At 51.2% G+C, this 20,224-nt stretch overlaps 1 protein-coding gene across 1 annotated transcript in view; it reads right to left on the reverse strand.

The window, feature by feature from the left end:
* Positions 1 to 444: 444 nt before the first annotated feature.
* The window catches only part of LOC115615129 (rho GTPase-activating protein 39-like), a 46,503-nt gene continuing 26,723 nt past the window's right edge, over positions 445 to 20,224 (reverse strand). The window contains exons 3-10 of the mRNA XM_030502914.1: positions 15,306 to 16,611; positions 11,358 to 11,904; positions 10,774 to 10,863; positions 6,259 to 6,332; positions 4,669 to 4,868; positions 4,062 to 4,153; positions 3,350 to 3,519; positions 445 to 2,948 (exon numbers count right to left, since the gene is read on the reverse strand). Coding sequence (XP_030358774.1) covers positions 2,754 to 2,948; positions 3,350 to 3,519; positions 4,062 to 4,153; positions 4,669 to 4,868; positions 6,259 to 6,332; positions 10,774 to 10,863; positions 11,358 to 11,904; positions 15,306 to 16,611 — 2,674 coding nt within the window. The 3' untranslated portion in view covers positions 445 to 2,753. The remainder of the gene's footprint in view (positions 2,949 to 3,349; positions 3,520 to 4,061; positions 4,154 to 4,668; positions 4,869 to 6,258; positions 6,333 to 10,773; positions 10,864 to 11,357; positions 11,905 to 15,305; positions 16,612 to 20,224) is intronic.

Below are 20,224 nucleotides of genomic sequence, written 5' to 3' on the forward strand. Positions count from 1 at the left end.
CTGGAAAAATCACTTCTACCAGTTTTGGCTGCAGATTCCCAGGACACGATCACAGAGACAGCAAGAGGCTCCCGCCAAGCTCTGTGAAAAGGAGACTTAAAACAGGCCAGAAATACAACATCACCAGCAAGAACACCCAGCACCCCAAAGGTGCTGGCCCCATTGGGACACACCACCGAGTCTGGGACAAGCTGTTTTGCCCCAAGTGCACCATCTTGAAGTATTGTCCTTTATCAGTTTCAACCTGTTCTCTTCCAAGTTTCACTGCGTGTCCCTTACCAGCTGCCTGAGAATGAAGAACAAACCAGCCTGCAGCTTGGTTTCCAAGCACTTACATCATGCTGATTCCCAAGCGTTATTCCTGAACGCTGATGTTCAGGCTGAAATCAGCAGCTCCGGGTGGATGTGATCATGCTTCAGAAAGTCACAAAAAAGACAAGAGACAACCATGGAGATTGTATTTATTATTATAACAGAGGAGAGGCCGCTTTACTGATTCGTATTTACAAATCTGTTGGCAAAGAAAATAATATCCAGTGTCATTTATTAGCCTATTTTACAGCCCTGGCAAGAAGCATTCATCTGTAATAGCAGCAAATGCCTATGGTTTGATTGACTGCTACAGCTAAGTGCAAGGAATAACATGGATCACTTACGTGGTGGCTGGCTGCAGGCAAAGCCCGACACAGGCACATGCATCTGCAGCCCAAAGAGGAGGGCAGGCACCACAGGGCTGCTGCAGTCTGAGCCTGGTCAGAGATTCCAATGTCAGTACAGCATGGCAGAGCTGCCTGTCCCTACCCTTCTGGTAAAAGAGCCCCACATCGGAAGTTGTTGAGTGCTTCAGGAGGCCAAACAGAGCTGAATGGCTTGGATGGGATGGGTGTGTGAAACAGATCTGGGCACATATTTGGGGGCATGTCTGACAGAGCTAATCCAGACATGGAAGCAAGATTTCCTGACCCACAGAAGCACCTGGTACAAGAGGAACCATGACTCTTGTTCAGCTAGAGACAAACTGGACTCCCACTGTGGAGTTCATCTGAGCAAACATATACCCTGAAAACCCCGTTCACACACAGCAAGAGATCCAAGCAGCCAGCAGGCTCGGGGCACTCTGCATGTGGCACCGTATGCCCAAACTTTGGGTACAGATCCAGACATCAGCCTTAAACCTCACTGCTGGCAGGGCTCAGCTCCCCACTGCAACCAGGAGGCGGATGCAGAAATGCAAATGCAATCTTGGATGTGACTGGCAGACCTGGCACTGCACAAGCAATCCCAACACACGGCTTTTTGCAGCAGACCTGCCTCCAGCAGGGAAAACACTTCAAAGGAAGAAGAGACGTGTAACACAAGGCTGCCACAGAACTAGAAATTGCTGCTTGCTAAGGAACACGCAACAGCATTCCAGAAGGGAAATGCAAGTGCTGCCTCTGGAAGACACTGTCCTTGCTGTGCCTCACTTCTGGTGGCACACAGAAAGCCACGGGGGTTCAGTAGCAGCAGTGAGAATGCCTGACACGACCCTTACACAGGCTCCACCACAGCTCAGACACCCAGATCTGCCTCTTCCCTTCTTTCCCCTTCTCAACGGCTCTGCAACTCCCATGGGAATTTGGTGGGAAGAGCATAGGTGCCACAGCTGACTCCAGCCAGGATCAGCATTTCATGAGCACACAGCAATGCTGCTGCTCTGCCTGGAAGGGCACATCTGAGCACAGGAGCACTTCTTACTGTTGGGGGCTTTCTTTAGACCTGGGCTGAACCAGGAGGATGGACAGAACTGGTATTCAGTCCTGGCAGAGTGGTCTGGGAAGGACGTGGTACCAGGAAAGTGATGCCAGAGCCGTGGAAGCCACTCTTGAGCATGGTTTTAGGTGCTCTTCAGGAAAGCTGAGGTTAGCTCACCCTGCCTGTAGCATAAAGGAGCCGCAAGGTCGCTGGGGTTACCCCTCCAGAGGATATGGTCCTTGTTAGGAGGTTGTTGATCTGTCTGTTGTCAGGAGCATGGCCTTCCTCTTGTCCCCAGCCCTCACAGCACGGGTGGGTGCTGGTTCAGCTCAGCATAGGGCTGTCCCACATGCTGCTGTGCAGCTCTGCAGTGGCCTAAAGGAGTAGGTGAGGTGATGATGTGCAGATCTGGCCTGCCAGGGCTCCCAGCTGTGAGATGTCTGCTCAAATGCCTCCTCTCCTCTGGGCTGCAATGTGCTTCCACTGACCAGGGCAGTCCAAGGAACCCCTCTGCCTCAGCGAACCCTCTGCACCTTCACATCCCTCTAGCAACATCATCATGGGGTGAACCAGGCTGGCTCCACAGCAGTAGGATATCCCAACGAGGCAGCATCTCCCCCAGGACCAGCCCATGCCACAACACAGGAGTGACGTCTTCCTACTTGAAGCCAACTCTGCCTCCAGAAGGGAGATGGAGAGTCTTACTGCCCCAGGTAGCAGTTTCTCATGGATCTCTCAGCCTTTTTGATGAGCAACCAAGTCCTGCAGCTCCAAGGAGGCAGGCTGCCACCCTCTGACACCCACTGGAAGGCCAGGAACCACTGAATCTAGCCTGGCATGTCCAAGGACTTCCTGGTGCTGAACAGTCCTTGTCCTCGAGGTCATATGCTGGGAGATGCTCAGGGGCTAACCCAGGGTTTCACAACAGCAAAGACAATGAAGAAACCTAAGTGGAGGGGAGAAGACTTCAGGCACCCAGCGACTCCCCAGAGCAATGTTTTGGACCCCAGGGCAGAGGCTCAAACCAGCCCTTTGATGAAGCTCGTGTCCAGGTGCACTATGAGCATGCGAAGAAAGGACATTTCCTTGCGCGTGTTCTCGAAGATGACGCGGGGGTCGTCAGACTGGCAGCGCAGGCAGTTGGGGGCCATCACCATGGCCAGGTTATTCACATCCATCTTTGTCCTGCCCACATTCGATGGCTGAGCAAAGATCTGCAGAAAATAAGACGACATTCACCTGGAGCAGTGGAAAAGGGCAAGAGACTCCAAACACATGGGCTGAGAGGAGGTGCAAGGAGAGCAGAGACGTGGCCTGCCTCAAGGACAGTGCCCCACAGCCACACATTCGTAGGGGAAGACCACTATGCTCTAACACATCAGACAGCATGGGAGCTTTAGCAGACAGGGAACATCTTGCACGTCTCAACCTCTGGGTCTAAGCCCATGCTCTACAAGATCAGGAACACAGTTTATTGCTCCCACAAGAGACAAGGTCAGCAGACCCCCCCCTGCTCCATCAATCCCACCTTAAATACAGGTGAGAGGTTGGTCCTAAAACCCTGCCAGTGGCCCACCACAGCTGTCCCACTAAGCATGCCCCGTGTGCTGCCTACCTGCAGGAAGTGTATGAGGTAACACAGCACCAGTCTGTTGAGCTCTGGTAAAAGCTGCACCACGGCCACGGCAGCATCAGGGTTCTCGTAGTTGCTGATACACTCTTTGTAGAACTGCTGGGGGATGACAGGCTCCTCCAGCTCCCGATACCAGAGCTTGAGAAGAGAGGCTGGGCAGAAAGAAGGTGCATGAGAACAGCTCTGGTTACCTCCCCACCACCTTCAGAGGCAAACTTTAGCAGTGAGACTCAGTGCCTCAGGAAACAGAGGGCAGAGAAGGGATTCTGCACTGATGCTGTTTCACCTTATTTCAGTCATGGCTCTGAAATGCTGAGGCAGCCAAACTGGACAGATAGAGGGAAACACTGGCTCTTACCTACCTGCTCCTCCAGGAAGTGGCTCTGGGGCCACCTAAAGGAGAGGAGAATGGGAGTGCTGCTCCCGTATGTCTCCCAGCTGCTCTATACACTGCCCAGCTTGCACAGCCTCACTGCGCCAGAGCCAGAGGTTCCCCCGCTGCCCTCAGTGCTTTTTCTATGGGCAGTATTTGGAAAGGCAGTGAAAAGGCACAGAATGAAACCCCAGTTGGTGAAGACATCCTGTGTACACGTCCCCAAGCAGCAGCACATCTCCCGGGCTGCTCCTGCACCTTTCCCTCTACACTGTGCCCCGGCTAAGGCTGCAGCAACCCACGCCTGCTGTGTTCCCATACCTGGGATGTTGGGGTCGCTGAGACTGCTTGGGATTCTCCACTGATCCACCTGCAACTTCAATGCATTAACTTCATCTATGTCACCAGGTATCCTGCAAAGACAGCCACAGCAAAGGTGCTTGAGAGTTTAGCTACTGAAAAGCTAACACAAATCTTAAAACAAAAACCCAAACCAAAACCCAAACCCAGACCAAAATCCCCTATGTTCACCATACAGATTCTTTGTCTCTCTTGACTCCTCATGTTCTGTGCATCATCAAATATGCTGCATTTGATGAGCTGCTCTGCCACAGACCTCAGAGCTCATCCCTTCCCTGCACTGGTCAACTACTGCTGTTGATGAAAGTTCAATGCCTTACCTGGGCACATGCTGTCCTGAGTAGTTCAAGTCACATCTATGCTGCCCCATCTGTGCTCATGCATGCCAATGGACTAATGCTACTTTAAGAGATCATTCCTGAACCTGGGAAAGGCGGAGTTTTATCTGATCCATGGCAGAGCACTATTCTCAGGGAAAAGGAAGTATGTGGAGGTATATTTTGATTTCTCAGCTTTGAGGACTTACATGTTGGTGGCTCAAAAGTGACACAGCGCCCCAAAACCTCACCTGAAAATCCCCTCGGTCTGTTCTCCTCCCAGCGCCAGGACCTGCTGCGATAGCTGCGTCTGCACCCAGGGCAGCTTGTTGCCTGGGTACATGTCCTGCTGCCGCAGCATGATTTCCTCCAGCGAGCTGCCGAAGAGCGATGGCGTCACGATGGCATTCCTGGCATGTGTTATCTCTTCCACTGTCGGTTTACGGAGGCCCTGAGGACAGAGAATTGCTCAGTGCAGCACACAGAGAAACAACGATCAGGGGACAGTGGTGGTGAGCGGCCAGGATGGAGAGGAATGCCCATGCATGTGGACACAACACTGGCCTCCTGGTAGCACAGTTCTCACTCCGCAGCCTCCACCTCCTAAAATCAGGGGGGGTTCAACTCATGAGGCCCAAGAGAAGCAGAGACAGACCACTTTGGAGCTGGTTCTGCCCAAACTCGCCATGTTTTGCGCATCAGGAGGGCTGCTCCAGTTGTAGCTCTACCTGCTAGTGCAGCAAGAGGCAGAAGGATGGATCCCAGCCTGTCCCTTGCTCTGGTGAAGTCAGCACAGGGCATATGTACACCAGCCTGGTGCTGAGCAAGCACTCAGCCACAGGGCAGCTGAAAAACAGCCCTTTGGAGAAGGGAATTCCAGGTACGAACAATTCTAGGGAAAGCTTTGCTCTCAGAGGTGCTAAAGCTCTCTGAAAAGTGGTCATGGGGACCTGTTGCTTCTAAAAGACACCACCAACACTTGACAGGGGCTTTGAATCAATCCTGGCAGCGAGCTGGAGAAACACAGAGCACTGTCACAGGGGCGATGGGCTGCCCAGGGACCCCATGGCCAAGCAGGAGGTGCAGTGGTGGGGAAGGCTCCCCCTGACCCCTCGCAGGGCGGCAGCTGCCGGGGCTGCAGTTGTGTGCGATGCGTGTCTGGATGTTTCCTGTCCTGCCCCTGCGGGGACGCTGGGAGCCTTCACCCCTCCCGAGGTATTCCAGCTATTTGCTCGCTGTACACGGAGTCCAGATGGCAGCGAGGCCCCAGGGGGATTTGCAGAAATAAAAGACAACCGGATCTGGCTTGGAGACCTCGGACGGACAGGCTGAGGCCGCCTGCCAGCTTTCACAGCCCCGTGCAGGACCTTGCAGGGGAAAGGGAGGCTGGGGACTTCCAGCTAACACAGAGCACAGAAGTTCCCTTCCACACCAGCCATCTCCACTGCGTGAGTTTCTAAACTGGGAATGAACAACTGTGCAGTAAACCAGCTGCCAGACCCAGTCCGTGCAAGCTCTCAGTGGCAAAGGGAGACTCATCCCTCACTAGAAGAAACCAGATGATGGGCAGCCCCTGCACAGACAGCTCCTCTTATCCTGCAGACAGGTTTGTCCTCCCCATCCCTAAGGCCAGCGTGCAGGCACTGCTGTCTGCCAGGAGGATGGTGGGACCTGGGTAGCACCTTCTCCCACACGTTCATGGGAAGCCGAGCCCTGAGCAAGCCTCTTCCGCCCTCTCTATCTCCATTTCCCATCACTGAATCAGCAGTGACCTCCCAGTCACAGGAGCTGAGGCAGTGCTCATGCAGCCCATGGGCCCTGGAGCCAGGACAGCCACTCACCTTTTTGCCTCCGGTGACGGCTACTTTCTGGAGTTTCCTGTAGCAGTATTTGGCGTAGGTGCTGATGGGCAGACCTGGTGGGAAGGAGAAACAAGTGGTCACCCACAGCGCCATGCACCCATCACACTGGGGCCCTTCAGAGAGCACCAGCACAAACAGCAACCCCCCTTCTGCACAGCCTGTTGTAGAGGGTCAGGGCACTGAGACTGTCGAAACCTCACACTGAGCACCCCAAAGCCTCCCGGCCCTGCAGCCCCACGGCAGGAAGTGTTGGTGCAAGTCACTGCTTGGGCTTGGAGGGATTCATCTTCTGAGTCAAGGCTCATAGCTCTGAGCCTCCCAGCCCCGCTCCTGCACATCTCCACCTCTCACACAGGCAGCCTGACCCTGTCCTGACTCAGGCATTCATAGCCTGAGCACACGTTAGCTTGAGTCCTCACTCCCCGCAATGCGGCTGCTGTTACGTGGCTCACAGACGCAGGGCTGGGTATTTTGGTATTGCCAGATCTCAGCCAGGGAGCACACAGAGCCAGCCCCCTGCCAGGAGAGATTTCAAAGTGCTTTAAACCCAAAAGGTTTATGATTCAAGAACTGCAGTCCTGGGCTAGTGAGAGAGGCAGCAGCAGCAGCACCATAAGCGAGCTCAGGATGCAAGGAGACACATGAGAAAGTGGCAGAGTCTCTCTCATCTTCCCAAAGCCCTGCAGAAAGCTTCCTCACCCTCCTGCCTGCAGCCTCCAACCCAACCTTGTACCATGAGGCTCAGGCGTGCTCTGCGATACAAGGAAGAACGGACACACCGGAGCTTGGGAACTTCACCACCAAAGCTGCAGCCCTCCGCAAGAACGGCTGCGCTGGTTGTTGTGCTTGGTTCAGCGAACTCGGAGGGAGAGCAGAGCCAGGATTCACAGAGCTAATCCCCCTGTGACACCAAGAGAAATGTTTGCACTGACAGAGCACTGATTGCTGGGAGAGTTTTTCCAAACCCATTGGCCTTTTGTTCTTTTTCGAGTCAAACCCAAATTGCTTGCTGAAAGCAGTGAATAGATCTGCCCTATTTGATTCCCTGCCAGGCTCAAAGCTTGCAGCAGAGTTCAAAATACTTGTGGCTTTTAAAATCTACATTCTGGTCAGATGCTGCATATTTCAGATCAGCTTTTCACACACCCTACAGCTTAGGTAAGCTGGTCAGGAGCCTGGAGTTCCTCAAATCCTCTCAATGCCATGGGAGGAGCAGCTCTTCCCAAAGCAGAACAACAATTCACAAAGGTGAGAGATGCACTTTTCCCCTTCTCCTTGCAGCCAACAGACAAACCACAGCCCTTGGCTCCCCACAACGAAACAAGCACCCCCTGCCTTAATCAATCTGCTTGGCAGCTGGATGGAGCCTCTCCATAATGCTGGAGCAATGCTGGAGGAGGTACAACAGCATCCCCCCCTCCCGCAGGCAATGGGATGGAAAGTCAGTTTAAAGAATTTCTATCTCTTGGGAATATCTAAAGCAAATATTCTCTGTATGCAAAAATCCTGCTAATCCCAGGCATGGTTTATACTGGAAATATCTAAGGATTAAAAAAAACAAACCCAATGAGCTGCTTTCTGATGGTTCCCTATTCCAGGTTATGGCTCCTGTTGTTAGAATGTGCGGACACCCCAAGGCAAAGTGTTACCCGCTTCACAAAGGAGGGAATGGGAAAAGACTGGGCTGTGTGTCTGCATCACAACAATTACACAGGAGGCAGCACATTCAGAACTTACAACAGGAAATGCTTTTTTCACACTGTAATTAGACCATGAAACCTATAATCACCTGAAGAGTTTAACAAGGTTTGTGAAGGAACAGTGTGGCTGATGTGTGGGCAGCAGCCAGACACATTTGCTTGAAGCCTGTTTTGTGCTTTCCCAGGAAGCTCCCTGATCCTTGGAAAAGCCTAAATCCTACATCCTGCACTTTCTGCAGTGAGACATCCTGCTCCCAATGACAATTGAATTCCCGCCTCAGACCCAGAGGGGAGCTGACTGAAGTCCAAGCTAATAAACTGAAAAGTCAATTTGCCCCATGAGCGAGGGACTGGCCACGTCACTGCCCACGGACCTGAAATGCCAAGAAAGCAGCGGCAGCCCTGAGGCACAGGATGACCAGCTCTCTGCCACGGCAGGCACAGAACAAATGGCTCTGCAGAGGCTCACACCTTAAACGTGCAGCGTGCAGCCTCCTTGCTACACAGCAGAAGTCATCTGCCTTGACACAAGTGCTCCTGGCTCCCAGGGCGTGCGCAGGGTGAGGTGACTGAAGGAGACGCAGAGAGGCCAGGAGGCAAGTTATGAGCTGCAGAGAAACATGAGGGAGATGAGCAGAATTTAGCTTTAGCCTCTGCTTTTCCAGACCAGCGACTTCACTCGACCATCTGGCTGCTTTTACAATGCTCAGTGAGAGACCTGCTCCTGGCATCCACCTCATCCCACACGGTCAGTTCTCCAAAGAAGGGGCCAGGTACTGCCTCTGCTCCCCAGCTCACAGCTCTCGGGCTGGAAAGGGCTAATACTGAAGGCAATTCCACTGCTCAGAGCAGATGATGAATCTGTGAAATCCAAGTCGAGCTGTTATTTCCTGTGGTACCACAGTAGCCCCAGGAGCTTGGGAACAGAAGACTAACGGCCCACACAGTGAAAAATAGTTTGCAAAGGAAAATATTTTTCCATGTGCTGGCCTAGAAACACACGCAAAGAGCTTCTTAAAGAACCTCTCCTTTCATAACAAGTTAAAATCCAGGCAGGGCACATGCAGGAACACACCTTCTGGAATAGACTTGAATGCTTTCCTGCCAAAAATGTCTTAAAAATGCAGCAAACAATGTGGATTCAGGACCTGGCCATGGGAGACATATTTTAGCACAGCAGAAGCTGTTGTCTCAGTGTGTCTCCAATCTACCGCGGCCTCTCACAGACCTCAGCCTGGCACAGTCAGAGCAGGCTTCAGTCTGGGATCCATCCTGCTGTGCTCTTCAGCACAGGGGTAGGTGCCCCCAGAACAGATCAGCTGGGCTCTGCACCAGTGCCACTCTCCTGGCTTAGATCTGCCCAGGCACCCCCATTTTACTGCAGTGTTTTAGCCCCTATTCCTCACGCCACCAGCGCATCCTTCTGCACCCCAGCAGTGCTGCTCCATCACTGTTCTCCTACACGGGAAATGCTATCCTTTATCAGCCCAAATGGCTGTACGAGTCAGCATCCTGCATCTGCCAGCAGGAGGATAAGAAACAGATACAGGATGTCTGAAAAGCGAGTATTCCCGTTGGAATATCTGCTAACAGCAGGTGGGAGATACCCTGAGGCAGGGCTGCACCTGGACCATTAACCATCAACTGACAGACCTCCCTTCTTTCATTTGTCCCATTTCTTCCTGAACGTGTTTATGCTCCTAACCTGCACAACACCCTGCTTTGCCAACTCCCAATGATTTCATTTCGTGCTTCAGGACAGAGCACTCTCAAGCCTGCTGCCCAACAATAAAACCAGGTGGTTCCCAATTCTTCTGCTACAACAATGAGATGTTTTCTTCCTCTTGCTTTCCCCAGGTGACCTGCAGTTTCTTGCAGCCCACTCTGCAATTTCAGGTCTCTGCTCTGAATCCCACCAGAGACAGAGGAGCAATGGACACACTTACTGCAGGGGCTGCAACCAAAGGGCTTCCTCAGCCACTTCCCAGCCTGCAGTGGCGTCAGGGGAGCAGTGACAAGGGGAAGCCACTGCAAATGAGCGTGGCTTTGGTGCCCACTGCTGGCTTCAGGTAGGGCTCAGCTGGACTCCAGCTCTCCCAGATTAAAACCCCAAGGCCACATGATATAAACTGCTGCTGACAGGCATTCACAGGCTTGGCTCAAGTTTCCTGAAAGCAATATAAAAAAAAAGAAGGAATGGATTTTGTCTAGCAAGACTTTAGCCAGATAAATGATTACCCTGCAGGCAGCAGTTAGAACCTGAGGCTGGAGGAATACATGAACTCCATTCAGCAGACATGCTATTGCAAGCCCTGGACTGCAGAGCCCAGGAAGCTTGGACAAGGGGTAGCCAATACTGGAGAGAAAAGGGCAGTGCTCTTTGCCAGATGTCAGGGTCCTTCCTGAAGGCCCTGAGGTGGTTTACAACATCCATTACTACAATTGAGACAGGTTCTTTTCAACATGCTGGCTTGTATGGCTTTTAGCACTGGAATGTGCTATAGGAAACTCCGTGGCACACACAGAGCAGTTGAATCACAGCCCCACGTCTGCAACCAAATTAAAACCCCTTTGTCACACAACTGTGAAAGGGGTCACACTGTACCCATCCCATGTGCTGCCCAGCTGCTGATCCATGCTCAAAGTTCTCACACCAGCCATCTGCAGTATTTTCCTGAATCTAAGTCTATGCACTTAAAGAAAAGGTCTGATTTTCAGTGGAGCTCAGCATCCCGCCTGTCAGAGGTCAGTGCAGTCTCCCTCTCGGCTCCCTGTGTGCTGTGCCTCCCTTTACCTTCATCCTCGGTGTTTTGCTTCCTCTTTTTCCTGGATTTTGAGTTCTTCTTGTTTTTCAGATCCGCAAGCTCCTTGATGCGCTGGGCAACTGAAAATCAAAAGGTTCTGGATTAACAACGTGGAATAATAAAATACCAAACCCAGAACTGCCCCTAGACACTGTAACCAGCTTAACTCCAGCAGGAGGAGGTCTGCTCAGGGAAAGATCCTGTACCACAGCCAGCTCCAAACGCATCCGAGGGGCCCTGAACATCACTCAGCTTCTCCAAATGGCCCAATAGTTGAGAAGGGGCTCCACACAGCAAGCTTATACCTAAATAAACTTACTGCCTAAATATCTGTTCATAATGTTTGCAATGGCTCCCTTAAAACTTTCTGTATTAACATTCACAGACACCAGTGAGAACTGCAGGGAGATGAGCTGGTGGCAGCTTCATCCCACCAAGGAAGGGTGAACTCACCCAACACGTGGTGCTCTCACTGATGGACACCACAGCACTGACTTATTCAGACAAGCCTGAATAGTGACACAACCCACCAGAATGCTGCTGGGGACGGAGTGGGTTTGCACAAAGCACTTACTGTTTTCATCACTGTCAAGGTGGCGATAAATATAACCTTCCAGATAAGACTGAAATTTGGGTGATGGGGAGAAAAAGGCCAGACTGATGGCCATCAGTTCCCAGCCCCACGCCAGACTTCGGTAGCATGTGTTATCTGTTGTCTGCCGGATGAGTTGGATGTAGAGCTCATCCCGTAAGCCCTGCATGCTCCAGCACTTGGTGACTGTGACCAACGCCACGTGATTCCGGTCCATGCGAGTCTGACGATCTCCCATGTAGCTCTGCACCAGTTTGAACATCTCACACGCCTCTTTTTTGATGGTGCGGTTGCTGGTGATGAGCATTGGCTTTTTGATAGAGCCACCATTCCAAGACAGCATGTTGGAGATGGAGATCCTTCGGCGGAAGATGCCCTGCGTGTGCATGTTGAGGTTTTTAGAAGCCCAGTCTGCCATGCTGCTCTGAGAGATGGGCTTCCGTAGAGTGTTGTAAGGGAAGTGGTATCCTCCACAGCCACCAGGCTGGGCGCTGCTCTCCTGCTTGGGGTCCAACTCTATTGTCCCAGCCTGCAATGGAGAACAGAGATGTTAAAAGCAGCTTAGATGACTCTTTATCCTGCTAGGAAAATTATCAGGAGAGTCATGAAGCTACAAAGTCATGAATCTGTATAAAACATGACTTTGTGCAGAATCAGTGGCTGGCATCTGTAGTTCTGCAGGAGCGTGGCACAGGCACACACTGATGCTGTCCCTAAGGGAAGTGTTGGGACAAGGATTGTCCAAGTTGCTGCAGAGCTCCCAACCAGCCCAAGCAGGAGCTGGGCTGAGTGCCAGGTACAGCTCTGGGGCACCAAGCACACAGCAAGGAGCCAAGTTTCTCCCCGCTCATCACCTCCCAGTTGTGGAGCCACAGGAGCCCAGGAGGTAGGTGAGAACACCAGAAGGTGGCAAAGACTAGACAGTCACAGCACTATCAGCACTGTTTTCTTCTCACCTTTACCCTTTATAGCCCCTACAGTTCTGTAGCTGGTTCCTGCCTTTAGTATTTTTCCAAGTTCTAGCAAAAATAAGAAAAAAGACAAAACGAGATCAACATGGGTAGCAACCACCAGGAGCTGCTGAGCTTTGGGCAGCCTGTGCCTGCACAGCCTCTGCTTTAAGGCACTGAAAACATGTATCTCAATTCCACCGTGACCTTCCTAATGAAAATACTGGCCAGACACACGAACAGGACAGACGCAGCTGAGAGAGGCACAACAGAGCATGGGCACAGCTATTTTGATGGCCAGGCTGTCACCCAGGTAGGATAAATCATGTTTGAGTTGGTGAAGCAAGAGAGACCAGATATCTGCATCAGTCAACTCCACCACCAGTGGAGCTGACTGACGCAGATCCCACTGTACCGGCTCTCCCCATACCCTACAGACACACCACAACCTCCTCCCAAACTGGCCCTGGGCTCCCTAGCACGTTCTCCTTCCCAAACAGACATAAACTTCCCCAAATTAAATCAGAATTGTTTCCAAGCATTGGGCTGTGTTTTCTTCTCAGAGAACGAAAACAGCTGCTGCCCATCCACAGCCTGCAGTGATTGAACTCATCTGCTCCAGGGACAAGTCCACTCATAACAAGTCGACAGAGATAAGCAGCAGACCTTCCTTCCTCCCAGACTCTGTGTGCAGTTCTTACATGCAGTCCTTGTCCAGACTTCTTCCCCAGTGGTGGCTATGGATAACTACATAATTAGAGCTTTGGTAGCACCGATCCCAAGAAAATGACGTCTAATAACTACTTGTGAGAATAAGACACTTATTTTGCCCATGCAGAATTGTCTGGTTTGGATGGAAGTGGCAGCCTGGGACACATATTGAACTCAAACACCCAACAAGTTGTTTTAGGAAACAAGACTTTTTGGTTAGACTTGACATTCCCACATATAGCAACTAAGAGCTAAACAGCCTACACTTTGCTCTGTGTTCTCCAAGGAGATCTCCAGCAAATAGGAAAAAAACAAACAAGATAATCTTGAGGTTTTGGGGTTTTAAAGGAAGACAAAGAAATAGAAATCCTGTAAATTTTGGTTTTGCAGTGGGAAAAGTGAGACTAAACATCCATTTTCCTTCTTTGCGGATCCCCTTTAACTTGCGTGCCACACTCTGTTCAGGTCCTGGCCTACAGTCATCCCCAAAATACGCATTAGTTCTTAAATGTTTAGAGCAAGTTAGTGTTTTCTTCCTAGTAAAGAGGAGGAACTGCTGAACTCAGGACAGAGGCTTGTGCAGTGCAACGCTTCCCTATCTTACCCCAACGTGTACCTACATGTGGATGACAGCATTAGTACACATCACGCTCCACCTCTTATTGCCTGCCTGAGGCACAATCATTCCTCCTGCTTTTCTACTTTGTTTTGGTTTTTTATCCCTTGAGTTACGCCTCCACCTCCTTACCCCCTCTGAAGTCACTTAACACACTGACTAAAAATCCTTACCTGCAATTCTCTGCCACCTCCATTCTTGGTCTCCTTCATTACACCTTCCACGTCCAAGATTGGTTTTCCTCCTACCACCCTAATTGCTCCTTCAGCATGTTAGAAACTTCTGAGGATCCACCTCCTCACACTCTCTAGAGGTTTAACAGGCTCTTGGTTCTCTCTTCTCTCTCTAGAGTTCATCTCTCAAATCTCATTCACACAACTACCCAGCAATTACCTTTGTGCTGACAGTACACATCCACCTCTGCTCAGCCTGGCCTAGAACTTCTGCCCACCCTCCTCAATAATGAATTTCCTTGTCTCCCAATTCTCTCCATCACTCAAGCCCAGCATAGGCCATTGCTGGTGACTCAAGTCACACTGCAATTTTCAGGTGAGACAGCAATTCTCTGCAACCTCCCCCCCTCCTTACTTGGACTCTTACATCTCAGAGTATGTCTGTAAATAGAGTGTTTATTTATTGACACACTGCCTTTACCACAACATCCATCTTCTTACATCTTCCACTGTATTCTCCTTCTCCTGCCTACCACACATGAATTATTCTTCTTCATTTTCAAGACCATTCCCAGCCTAACCCTTACCCCCCATCTCTTGTGCATAATCAACACATCAAGCCTCAGCATTCCATGTCAATGCAATGAAGTGTAACATACCCTGAAGACTGGATAGCAGTCTTCTTGTCTTCCAACAAGTCTAGAGAGGCTGTGAAATGAAACTGCTGAACTATTAACTGTAACATGGGACTGGTGTAAACTCAAACTGACCCTGTGCCTCAAAAATGGAATATGTGGGAACATGGCATCAGTTTTTAAAAGGGTTTCAGGTGAGAGCAAGCTGTTATCAAGCAGAAATTGCAATAAAGAGGAGAACACACACATAAATCTGGTACAGCAGGGAGGTGTCATCCTGGTTTTAAAGCTAAACCTAACAGGCCTACTGGAGCAATCTGAAATGCTCAAGGAGCTTTGCCAAGTTTCTTCATGAAAGGTCATGTACTGGCAAACAGGAGAAAGGAGAGAACAAAGGGAACATGCTGGAGCATTGTTATCAAAGAGATGCAGAGACTCAGGCTGTTCAGCAGGAGTGAAATAATTGGAAGAGGGAGCAAAAAGGGCAAAACCTTCACAGGATATAAAATCACCCATGGAGAAGCTAAATCTGAACTAAGGAAGCAGGAGGTTCCTTCAAATCCAAATAGGAGAAAAGATGGCAAACTAAATTCTGCAAAAGTGCCATGTTATAGAGAAAAACTACTCCACTTGTGCAGGCAGACTCAGGGGCTCTAAAATAGCTATTCCCAACAAGAAGATGGTAGAGTCACTGTCACTGGTTTTCTGATTCCATTCAGTGTTCAGGAATGGACCATCAGGGAGAACAGAATATGAGGAACTATTAGAAGAGAGCCAGGTTCTCAGCTCTGCACCAGGACAGCCCAGCAAAGCACGACATGAACCCAGAGTGGATGGGGAGGTACCTGGGAGGAGTGGCGTGTAGCATCTGATGAAGCCAAACTTGTCTGGCTGGTCACATTCTTTTCTAAGGAATCTATTTTCTCAAAAGTCCTCTTCTGCCTCACTGTGTCCTGTGGAGACACATCACTGGGAAAGTTGCCTCTGCTCTCCAGGCCCTGTCTATACAGAGACCTGTTACTGGCTGAGATGTCATCTCTTGAGCTCCGGCTGATGCACTTTTTCAGGTGGTCAGACTGGAATCTGACTTTGCTGCTCTCTGAGGGGATGCCACTCTCCAGACTTTCAGCATCAAGGCTGGCTTTGCTTCCCCTGCAAGCTGCTGACCTGCCCACCACAGCACGCATCTCAGCAATCAGCTTATCATTCAAAGCCGTGAGCTCGCTGCTGCTGCCCACAGAGCCAGGTCTTCCCTGACCTGTGCCTTGCCTCCTTCCTTTCCTTTTTCTCAAGCTTGGGGAAGGGCCAGTCGAATAACCAGAGTCCTGATGGCTTATTCCAGTTGGGTATTCTTGAGCTTGCAGGCTGCTCTGCCGGCTGTGGTGGGCTTCCATGTTCTTGAGGACATTGGCTTCCAAGATCCTCCAAGACTGCTTGAAGCTGTCCTTTGAAGTAAGCTGACCTGGCAGTTTAGTAGAGGCATCAGCTGTTGCAGCAGAAGAGTGGGAGAGTTTGGAAGACTGGTCAACATTGACCATGTGTTTTATATATTCCCTACCAGCTGGGCTGTATTCGGTGGCAGAGGGATTTCTTGCATGCTTCTTTGCGGCTTGCTGCTGTTGCACACTTGGATGCTGTAATAATTTGGTTGGCTGCAGCCGCTTTTTTAAGCTACTGCTCGGCGACCTTGGTGGAGACATCCCACTCATACTGACGCTTTCAGTGTCCATATCTACTGGTGGCTCATCATAAATCGGAGACTCTAAAGATGGCTCATCGTATATAGGTGCAGGGGAGGCATACTTAGGGGATACAGGCTGAGGGGTTCCTGTCTGGCTCCTTGGAGGCGTTTGAGAAGTTGGACCATTCATCAGCACGAGGCAAAACCCACCATTCTCCGTCTTTTTGATCTGCATAGACTGCTTTGTTTCTCCTGTAGGCATTTGCTTTGTGGCTCCAGGGCTCTGGGATGTGGATTGAGGCTGAGCATATATGGCTGGTTTTGGAAGAGATTTTTGGCTGCTGGTCTCTGGAGCACCCTGCAGCTGAAGGGAACTGTTTGAAGAGCTCTGTATCCGCCTCAGACTGTTCACTTTGACCAACATGGCTGCTTTCGTGCCAGGCAGAGGCTGCCAGTGGGGAGGAGTCTCCCTAAAGGAAGAAAGATACAAATACAGGGAATTACTTAAGAATTATATTAACTGAAGTATCTTCTAATCTACCCAAATCCCAGATTGTTAGTCTCAAGCGCCTGGACATTTCCCAACAAGTTGTATCGGCTCCTCATTGTTTTTTTCCTGGAGATCCCCCTTCCTGAAACAGAAACACATCCCTGTTACACACATGATAAACTTCTGAGTCATGAACAGCAGAACAACGAGATGAAACAAGTTCATTGTACTATAACCTGACTGGTGTCAGCAGCACTGAGATAGGAAACAACCTACGCCTTCCAAGGCTCATTAGCTAGCACAGCACCCAGAACAACCAGCTGAAGACCAGTAAAGCTGTTCTGAACTACTCAAGCAGTGAGCTGGAAAATAATCCAAGTGTCTGCCTTCAGACTGTCGGACTATGATGACAACCCTTCCACACCATGTTATTGGGTTTTGATCTAAGTTTCTTTTTATTTTGCAGAAAACCCCATGAGGTCTATGGGAGATGTACAGGATACGTGTTACGCTCAGACAAAACCCAGCAATCTTCAGTGTAGAGCATCCTCTCAGCCCAGCCCAGATGCCCTCAGATCTGGTTCCCTTAGCCAAACCCACTGGCCCTGCTCAGCTCTCATGGCTGTGAAATCCTTGTCCGCTGGGAGCATCCTCTGACCCGTGGTGGAAGTCAGGATCCACCACAATCCAATGTGCCCACCGCAACAGCCCAGACCCAAACGTGCATTCTGCAGAGTAATAACAACCTGCTGCCAGGCTACAGCTATACCCAGTCTGTATTTGTGAGCTCTGAGGAAAAGGGAATGGAAAGGCTCTTAAACGAGCCTGAACTTCCAGGTCTTCAAAGGAAGGTCCCTTCGAGCCTGGCCCCATTCTGTGCCCTCCCTCCATGCATCTGCCACCAGCTACCCCTGGGTAAGACCTGAGGGCACGCTGCACATGCCCCGAGATGTTCCCCTAACACCTTCAGAGCCATTTTGCTCTATTTGAACCTTGACACTTGTTCCCCATCCCACAGCACTGACCTGTCCTGCATGGCCCCTGCGCTCCATTGCATGCCCAGAGCTGCCTCTCAGTGATGCTACCCCTTCCTTGTGCCTTTCCCACCAAGCCCTGAGACATCCAGACATCCCAACTCTTTTGCATCCTGCTCCTGCTCTCCAGAGACCTTTCACCTGCCAGGTCCACGAAACCCCCTTCACCACCTTCCTTGGGGGTATCCTCCGTGACTCTCCCACTGGCAGGGTGCTCTCCCCACACTCCATCCCAACGGGACATATCTGCCCCGCAGCAGCAGTCCCACATCACTGCTGATGCCCTATTTCACCTATTCCCCCCCCGCCCATAACCATCCTCTGCTCTACATCCAGTATTCCATGTCTGCTCCCAACTACTCCAGTCCTAAGGGGGTGGTGTGTCCCTTCCCCATCCACTGCTTACCACAGCTTTGGGAAACCATGCTCTCCAGCGGCAGCGTGTCGCTGTGAATCCCACCTCGGCACAGTGGCACTGGGAGAGGCACGGGTGAGGCTGGTGCTGGCTCCCAGCCACGGTCCAAAGGCCACCACCACCCTTTGGCCTCACACTGCTGCACCACTGCCTTTGCAGGGCCTGGCTCCCTCCCCACAACAGATGCGTAACTCGGCCTCGTGCAACTACCCAGGTGACCAGAGAGGGTTTGAGAAAGGGCCACCACCCTCTGCTCCCCGTCCTGGGATCCCCCTTGCTCCAGGGACCTTCCCCAGCATCTCCTCCTAAGGCACAAAGGGTTTTATTTCCCTCCCTGGGGGCCGCAGGTACCTTCCTCACATTGGTGCATCCCTCCCGCACGCAGCCAAGCCTTGATCCCAAGTGCAAGTGCCACTGAAGACATGGTTGTTCCTCAGAGAGCTCCTGGACTAACAGGAAGAACCAGAGCAGCAGCATTGGGTAGGCTTTTAAATGAGCATCTCTGACACCCCTCCACCTACCCCTCTGCTTGGCTGAGCCAGCAGCTCATTCTGTGGCAGGGAAGGGAGACTGGCAAAGAGCCACGACAGTGACAAGCAGGACAGAGCCACTCACAGGCTCCTGACTTGTGCAAGCCAGGGGTGATCGCATGGGGGTGATCTTAACTCAATGATACAGCCAGAGCAGCACTGAATCTGGACCAGCACTATCCAGCTATTGTTGGTACCTCTGCAGGGCACCCACTGTGTGCCCACAGGCACTCCTACTTCAAGGAGAGGGTATTACACCCAGGAGTTTTACATTCGGGGCTGACATGGGACACAGGCATGTTCGCTCATGTCACAGTAATATCCTTGCATGGCTCTGCCAAAATATCCAGGAGGGTCTTACAGGGGCAGAAGAGAAAGGGGAGCTGTGCCACTGAGAAGTGAGCCAAGCTCCAGCCACACCACAGCCACCATGCTCCCCCTGACCAGGAGCTCTGTAAGTGAACATGATGGAGAAACAAAACCTCTAAATGTGTGCTTGTCAGTATCATCTTGGACATAATGTGTCATCTCCAGCCTCCCCAGCTGCTGGAGATCAGAGGAAAGAGGAACCACCGCAGAGAAGGCAAGGCTTTTTTGAAAGGACCCTTTCTACAGCCATGAACAATCTCTTGGGGCAACATCTGGATACATCTTCCCTCAACACCATCCCCAGGCTCCTCAAAAGACCAAGAAGAGGAGAGTGGGGACTTCCTGATTTTGCGGCATGGAAAAAGGTTCAGCCTCGTCCTTCTGAGCAGTGAAAACCCGAATGAAAAGCACAGTGAGTGGTGGAGAAATGTCCCAACGCAGCCTCTCAGCCATGCTCTTCAGCCATCAGCAGCAGAGACTCTACAGAGTCCCCCGAGATGGTTCCTTCGAGGAATGCTTTCAAGTAGCTCCAATATAAACACGGCAGCCCGGCGCTGGCTTTCCCAGCCCGCACCCTGCTCCAGCAGGCCCAGTGTATCCGGCAGCTCTTCCCAGGCTTCAGAGCCCTATTGTTTGCTCTTCCCTCCCAGAAGGCTGGAGAAAAGGACCCGCACCTCAGCTCTGCCCTTTCCAGCAGTGGTTTTACTGGTGCTTTGACAGATGTGAATGAACAGGGATGTTTATTCCAGCAGCACTGCTGCTTCCTCCAGTGCCCACACTTGGAGACTCCATGGAGGCAACCCACCCAAATCCAGGTCTGCACAGTGCCAAGGAGAGCTCTGTGGGCACCTGCAAAGCATCTTGTGTTTGTGCATCCTGCCCCAAGGCCAGGGACATAAGGAGGAAACAAGCCTGTAGTAGGAATCCTGATGGTGTTTTGTGCTTGATTATAAAGAACTTAATACTGGCATTACTTACACTAAGCCTCAAGAGATGTGAGCCTCTGATGAGGCAAACCAGACTTGGAAGAGGCAAGAGGTAGCCTTATAGCCACCTTCATGGGCTTCACTTCCTAGGAAAACTGAATTTCTATCTGGAGAACTTCGAGATGCATTGTTATCGCAAGGGGAACCTTGGCAACACCACTCTGAAACAAGTCCCTGACCCTGGGAGACCCATGGGAAGAGAAGGAAAAGGGTCAGCCCGCATGGACAGTGGGGCTGGGGATGGCAGCCAGAGCTCACT

The sequence above is a fragment of the Strigops habroptila genome, chromosome 13, assembly GCF_004027225.2.
Source record: "Strigops habroptila isolate Jane chromosome 13, bStrHab1.2.pri, whole genome shotgun sequence".
NCBI lineage: Eukaryota > Metazoa > Chordata > Aves > Psittaciformes > Psittacidae > Strigops > Strigops habroptila.